The 6,770-nt window shown below is 40.6% G+C and overlaps 1 protein-coding gene across 1 annotated transcript; it reads left to right on the top strand.

Moving 5' to 3' along the window:
- Window positions 1-2,498: 2,498 nt before the first annotated feature.
- On the top strand, window positions 2,499-5,875 carry LOC102199943 (myeloid-associated differentiation marker-like protein 2). The gene is made up of 3 exons (XM_005735715.1): window positions 2,499-2,784; window positions 2,880-3,294; window positions 5,049-5,875. The coding sequence occupies exons 2-3, from the start codon at window positions 3,014-3,016 to the stop codon at window positions 5,698-5,700; spliced, it is 933 nt and encodes a 310-aa protein (XP_005735772.1). The 5' UTR covers window positions 2,499-2,784; window positions 2,880-3,013; the 3' UTR covers window positions 5,701-5,875.
- Window positions 5,876-6,770: the final 895 nt, after the last annotated feature.

Genomic DNA, 6,770 nt, shown 5'->3' with positions numbered 1-6,770 from the left:
TTAAAAAAAAATGCTCTTCCACATTATTTTAAATGAAACTGAACATAATAAGCTCCCAACAAGATCATTATGGTAACACAAGTTACAATTTTAGCTCAGCCAGGTAAAAGGAGACCAACCTTCATGACACTGAAAACTCTGACTTTAAGCTCAACATTTAAGCTCAACATTTAAACTCAACATAGCTAATTAATGAATTAATCTCCCTCTGAAATGAGCCCAGGTCTGCTGGGTAACTAGATAACATCCGGCTTTTATGTCAGCTGTAATAGCAAGACTGAGAATGTATTACATATTTATTCATATTTATATAGCGATATTTCCAACACCAATATTCAGAATGATTGACTGTCATGTTTTATTAAATCAAGTCCATATAGTAATAAAAAAAGAAGAAATAATGAATTTTTAATATTTTAGGATATATATATATATATGTTTTATTTTGTACTATTGCTAAACTTAAAACTGAACCCTTTGTGTTTCAGTCCTTGAGACTCCTGTTTGCATGTGAGTACCAGGTCACTGTGTTTCTTCCAGAGTGGGGATCATCTTAGGATGTGGGGACTGTGTATATCCTCCATGTCATGGTCTTTGGTTTTGAATTTTTATTCCCGGGTTTTATTCTCTGCCTGGGTTTGTTCCAGTTGAGGTCTTAAATTATTCTTAGTTTATTTTGTTCTTTTTTTGAGCTGTAATACTTTTTTGTAAACTTTGAGTTCTGAACCTTTTGTACTGGTTTAGATCATGTATTGTTCTCGTGTTAGTTTTGAATTCTGGGATTTTATTAAGCTCCATTTAATGTTTTAAAGTTGTTGGTCGTGTGTTTAGATCCCTCAGCTTCTTTTGTATCAGGGTTTACAGGTGTCTTTTGGGTTTTTTAAGATTTTTTTTTTTAATGTGTCATATCAGGGGTGTCGAACTCCAGGCCTTGAGGGCCGGTGTCCTGCAGGTTTTAGATATCACCCTGGGTCAACACACCAGAATCACATGATTAGTTTATTACCAGACTTCTGGAGAACTTCAAGACATATTGAGGAAGTAATTTAGCCATTTAAATCAGCTGTGTTGGATCAAGGACACATCTAAAACCTGCAGGACACCGGCCCTCGAGGCCTGGAGTTTGACACCTGTGTGTTATATGTTAGTTCTGCTTCCTGTCTGTGCCTTCCTCGCTTCCCTGATTGTCTTTACTTGCCTTAATTAAGTTCAGCTGTGCTTTGTTGGCCATCTGTCTCCTGCTGTGTAGTCATCTCTTTGTGTGTATGTATTTCCTCCATTGGTGTGTTGCTGTTTCCCTTTTTGATTGTGAATATTTTGCGTCTGTGGGGTTTTTTTTCCCATTTGGACACATTTTAGATATGCCTCCTCCATTCTGTGTTTGGGTCCTCATCCATCCCCCATACTGATTCTGGCACATACGTAATGAAATAACAAAACACTGGGTTAAAAAATGAGGGAAAACAATGGGTGCACAAAAAAGGGAAGGCTTAAGATACAAGCTATGCAAATCAACCATCTAGGGCTGATTATTTGAGCTTAAAGTAACTTTGTATGTTTCTGTTTCTGAGATCCCAAAAGGTACACGTTTAGCACTTAATCCACTGTGACCAGTTTCATTCTATATCTGTCTTTTATATCTGCATAATGATGATGATTATTACAGAAAGTTACTTTTGAGTTCAATTCTCCTTGAGAACATTTGCTCGCTCTTGGTTATAATCAGTTGGTAATAAATGCAGATATTAGAAATATAATGTGCAGTATAGCTAAATTCAAAAAGTCCCATAAACCATAAAACTAAAATGTTAAGCACTTTATTGTCTGAGAGTGTGGTCATGCTGCTTCTGCTCACCAAGACATTTAATGGTTCTGTATTAAATTGATTGATTGATTTAACTAGTGAGTCAGATATTTAACCTGTTTTGTTATTCAGTCTCTGGGTTTCAGCTTCACTGGGGTCATTTATTTCACCTCATTCCACAGGGTCTGCAATGTGTCTGCATGCTTCAGCTCCACGCCCAACCACATGTACACAACCCTCCAACACTCATTTGGTGATGGCCCAACCCCAAATAACTTCCATTCTGGTCTGACAGACCAATGGCACCCCGTCCTCTGAGCACATGGGAGGAGAAAGTAAGCGCGAGGGTGCGACAGAGGGAAAGTACGAGGATGAGACCGAACATGCCAGAGTCTGCATAAATGGTCCGAGAGTCAAGAGGAGGCTCTGAATCAGCTGAGAGTTTTGCGCGGACCTGGTTCTGATGTGGTCCAGTAGGAAGAGGCTCATCAGGCTCTACAGGAGAATTTCAAACAGTCCTCACAAATTCATTCCTGGTTTTGAGTCTGTATATTTTGGAATAATCAGGATAAACTCTCAGAAGAAAGGTGAGTGTGTGTGTGCCTGCCTGCCTGGCTGGCTGCTTGAGCTCTGACAGAAGACCTCAAAAAAGTGTCTCCCCCCACGTCACTTGGTGACATGCTCTGATTCATCAACACATAAGTACGACTGTCCTCATCAAGTCGACTGAGAGAGAGAGATGAGAGTGAATAATTCAAAATACCTGAGCGTCTGATGCCTTAACACACATTTACCGGATGTTTGAGCTGAAAGCAGAGGCATCCATTCATCATTAGTGGCGTTCTAAGTTTGGAGGCAGTGGTGATTTCCACGCACATGTCAGTGGTTTAATTTTGTCTGAAGGGATGCAAAGCGGAGACTTAAAGTGAATGATGAGAGCACTAATGGAGAGACAAAGGCTGCTTCATGAGACAAGAGAGGTAAACGCAGAATAAGCTTATTTTTAAAGTGAAGCTATACTAGTGTTTCAGATCTGTGAGAGTGACTCTTTCTTGTTTGCTTCTTTTCCCCACAGATGTCATGAAGCGGAGGGATTCAGTCAGATAACCTGAGATCATAAAAGACTCCTCATCATCATAAATTCTGCCAATTCTGAGGCCCTAAAGAAGTTCTGTCTTGAATATTTCACTGTACACTTCCTGGACTGTCATGGATTCCCACAGCAGTCCCTATCTCAACCATAAGGCTCTCTGCTCACCTCTGGGTGCAGCCCGGCTATGTCAGTTAGCTTTGGGCTGTGCTGTGATCGCAATGGTGACCCACACTGCTGGCTACAGCGGCTCACACGGCGTGTTCTGCATGGCGGCGTGGTGTTTTTGCTTCGCCATGTCAGTGCTGGTGTTCTTCCTGGATGCAACTCGTCTCTACGGCTACCTGCCCGTATCCTGGGACAACCTCACAGTCACGTGTGCTGCCTTTGCAACGCTCATGTAAGTCACAGAGTCAACCTTTGAACTGGAAGTTACATTTTGACCACCTTTCACTCGTCATACCAGTTTTTTCACGTGCAGCAAATTAATATCCACCCAACAAAAATACCCACATACATCTAACGGATGAATTATTGCATAAAAAGAAACAAACATTATCTTCTGAGTCCTTTTAGATGAAGAAACAATAAAAATATATGCACACCATGATCCAACGTCTCCCACTGGCAAATTCTCGCAAGAATTAATTAAATCTGCTATTTAATCAACGGTGGAAAAAAAAATGACAATTAATAATGTAAAACTGCTGCTCAGTGATGAACAGCAGATGATTATCATTCGACTACAGTTTTCTCCAGCTTTAAGAAATATTTTTGCACTTTCCATTGCACTTTTTTTTACAGTTAGCAACTGTTGCTTATCACCGTCAGTGTTTTCCAGCATCAGGCGGTTAAAAGACGATTTTGATAAATCTTCTATATGCTCTGCACTCACTTTTTGCACAGGCAAGGTTGGCACTGAGCTGCTAAATATTTGTGTACATAGGTGAAAAGATGCCTTTTTTCTAAAAACTACATTACTTAGCAGGCAGATCTGAAATGTGAGTTAAATACTGGACTCAATTCATCAAGTGTCCCTCCAGATAAATGCTTCTGTTGCTATACTGGATGTGCTAAATGAATAAACGCAGCAAATATTCACCACATCAAGTTTATGGAAAATGAACAGGACTTATATACAATGTTTCTACTCAGCTGAGCAGTCAGAGAATTTCCTACAAGTGTCATTCACCCACTGACACCCAAACACTCATTTATACCGTGTTTTTATCTAACGTCTAATCGCTTTCTAACACACTCACACACACACGCACTGATAAGGAGTCAGGGATCTGACTCTACCACCTATTGTGTATTGTGTTTAAAAAAGCACAAACAAAGAAGCCTACATAGTTTTGACTAGATAAAAATATTGCAGTTTGAGATCTTATAACCTGGTCTTTACTGCTAAACACACTTGGATCAGGTGTTGTTAAATTGTGAGACTTTAGGGATATTTGAACTGTTCTTGATTACAGCCATCTTTAAAGCCAGACTGATTTTAGTACTGACTTCCTGTGTAAACACACCTCTAATCAACTCTTACCTATGTGGCTGAAAGAGTCACAGCTTTAACAGAGGTAGAACATTAACCTTTCATTGCAGTACTGGGCACATAATCACACTACTGTCACTGTGTGAGGTTTTTTTACGGGACTTTTGATCCTCTACAGGATCCATACAGGTTCAAAATTACACATACAGGCTGAAAAATCTGCATATATCTTTACTAATATTTGGTTAAATGTCCCTTAGCAAGCTGTACCTTGGCCAGACCTTTGCAAAGTGATGATACGAATAAATAACTTGTACATGGGTACAGTTGTTTGAAGTGATGATCTTAGAATCTGCAATTGTTTAGAAATAGGTCCAAGAGACTTTCGAAAACAACATTTTGCAAATTTGTTGCCGTCAGAAACTTGTTTCCAGTTATACCAAAGCAGTTATAATGGGAAGGTTAAGGGTCAGCCTCACTCATAATTTAATGCCATAACTTAGAAAATAAAACAAAGGTTCCTGCTGACCTATTAAAGACTGCACAGTGTATATTTTATATAGTGTATCTTATGAGACGTTACAGACATAGTTGTAAATGTAACTCTGGTTTTCTCAGATTTAATAAACTCATATAGTTTTTCTTTCCTTCTTCTGCAGGTATGTGACAGCCTCTGTTGTTTACCCTCTGTTCTTTGTGCAATCCGAGTGCCCTTACGCTGGCTGTGATGTCAGAAATTTCCGCATTGCCGTCACCGTCTGCTCCATCCTGGGGACTCTGGCCTACGGGGCGGAAGTGGCCTTGTGCAGAGCAAGACCAGGCCAGATTGTGACGGGTTATATGGCCACAGTGTCCGGCCTTCTCAAAGTTGTTCAGGGCTTTGTAGCCTGCATCATCTTTGGTGCACTGGCCAACCGGAGTCAGTATTCCCAGTATGCAGGCACAATCTACTGTGTTGTTGTCTATGCTTTCTGTTTTGCTCTCACAGCACTGGTGATCATAATGACTGTATGCAAGCGGACCAAGGCTGTGTGCTGCATGTCCTTTGACCGCTTTGTGGTAGTGTGCACCCTCCTCGAAGTACTGCTCTACCTGAGTGCATCAGTGGTGTGGCCAGTGTTCTGCTTTGACACAAAATACGGTTCCCCATGGAGACCGTCGTCCTGTCCACAGGGGAAGTGTCCGTGGGACAGCAAGGTTGTGGTGGCCGTGTTTTCCTTCGTCAACTTTGGACTGTATTTGGCTGACCTGATCTATTCCCAGAGGATAAGATTCGTCTCCTCACATAGGCCCAGTAACTCGCGGGCCTAGCAATCCTTATTTGGCATTGGTTTAAGTTATTTATTTGCCTCAGTTTATGATTTTTAATATTTAAAACTATAGAAAAGGTAAATTTGTAATGCACAAGTTTCCCAACCCAGGTGCTGCACTTACTCTGCTGCTGAGACATCATGAATTTGAACTGAAAGCACTCTTGTGGAATTTCACTGCCACACCCTACCATGGCAAAACTGACCCCTTCTTTCTTAGGAGCCAGCCTTACCCAGACAGTCTGGACCCAGTGTATGTCCTGCCGAATCCTCAAAATACAAGACACTCCCACTATTCTTGACCTGTGACACAACACACACTTCCTTTCTACTTGTATTTCTGGTCAAATAATACATAAAAGTCTTGAATATAAATAGCAAACCTGGTTTTGGCATCTATGGCATCCCTGTCATCTGCGAACCCCACACCAACGATCTACGGACTCAGGCTGCCAAAAATAAACACGAGCCGTCTGCACTCATAGTAAAGCCATGACACAGCATTTATAAGAGGCTGGTGTCTTTAAAGCCTCTCTATGAAATGCTTTCCTCAGTCTATGCAGATGAGGAGAAAATTATCAGCCGCCCTGTAAGATTTAAAGTTTTTGTCAAAATTTTCTCAAGCGCCTTTTTTAACAGAGCAGGGGATTTTCCGCATAGCTTTTCTAAACAAACTAGTTTTCTTAAGAAAGCGTAGATTATTTCTGTTTGCACCCAATAACGAAATTATTTCAGAAAATGACAAAGAATTATCAAAATCAATTTACACAGAGTATTAAAGCCTCAGCAGTGTTTGAGCTGTTGCTTGAGAAAGCATCATGCCAAAAGCCAAAAGAAATCAGTTTAGACTTGAGAAAAAGAATCGCCGATGCAAAGCATGGCATGACTATACAAAGTTATTACAGCATTTCAAGAACTGGAGAGAGAGGTATCGTGAAGAAGGTCAAAGAGAGCCACAGAGAACAGAACAAGCAATACTCTGGAAAGAAAATGTGATAGGTTTTTTAAAGATCCCAGAAACACTGCCAAGACACTATCGAATGACTTAGCCAATTCTGGATGCTATTGCAG

Source organism: Pundamilia nyererei, unplaced genomic scaffold, assembly GCF_000239375.1.
Source record: "Pundamilia nyererei isolate P.nyererei 1_Seehausen unplaced genomic scaffold, PunNye1.0 scaffold00065, whole genome shotgun sequence".
NCBI classification, from domain to species: Eukaryota; Metazoa; Chordata; class Actinopteri; order Cichliformes; family Cichlidae; genus Pundamilia; species Pundamilia nyererei.
This window is presented reverse-complemented; position numbering and strand designations above follow the sequence as displayed.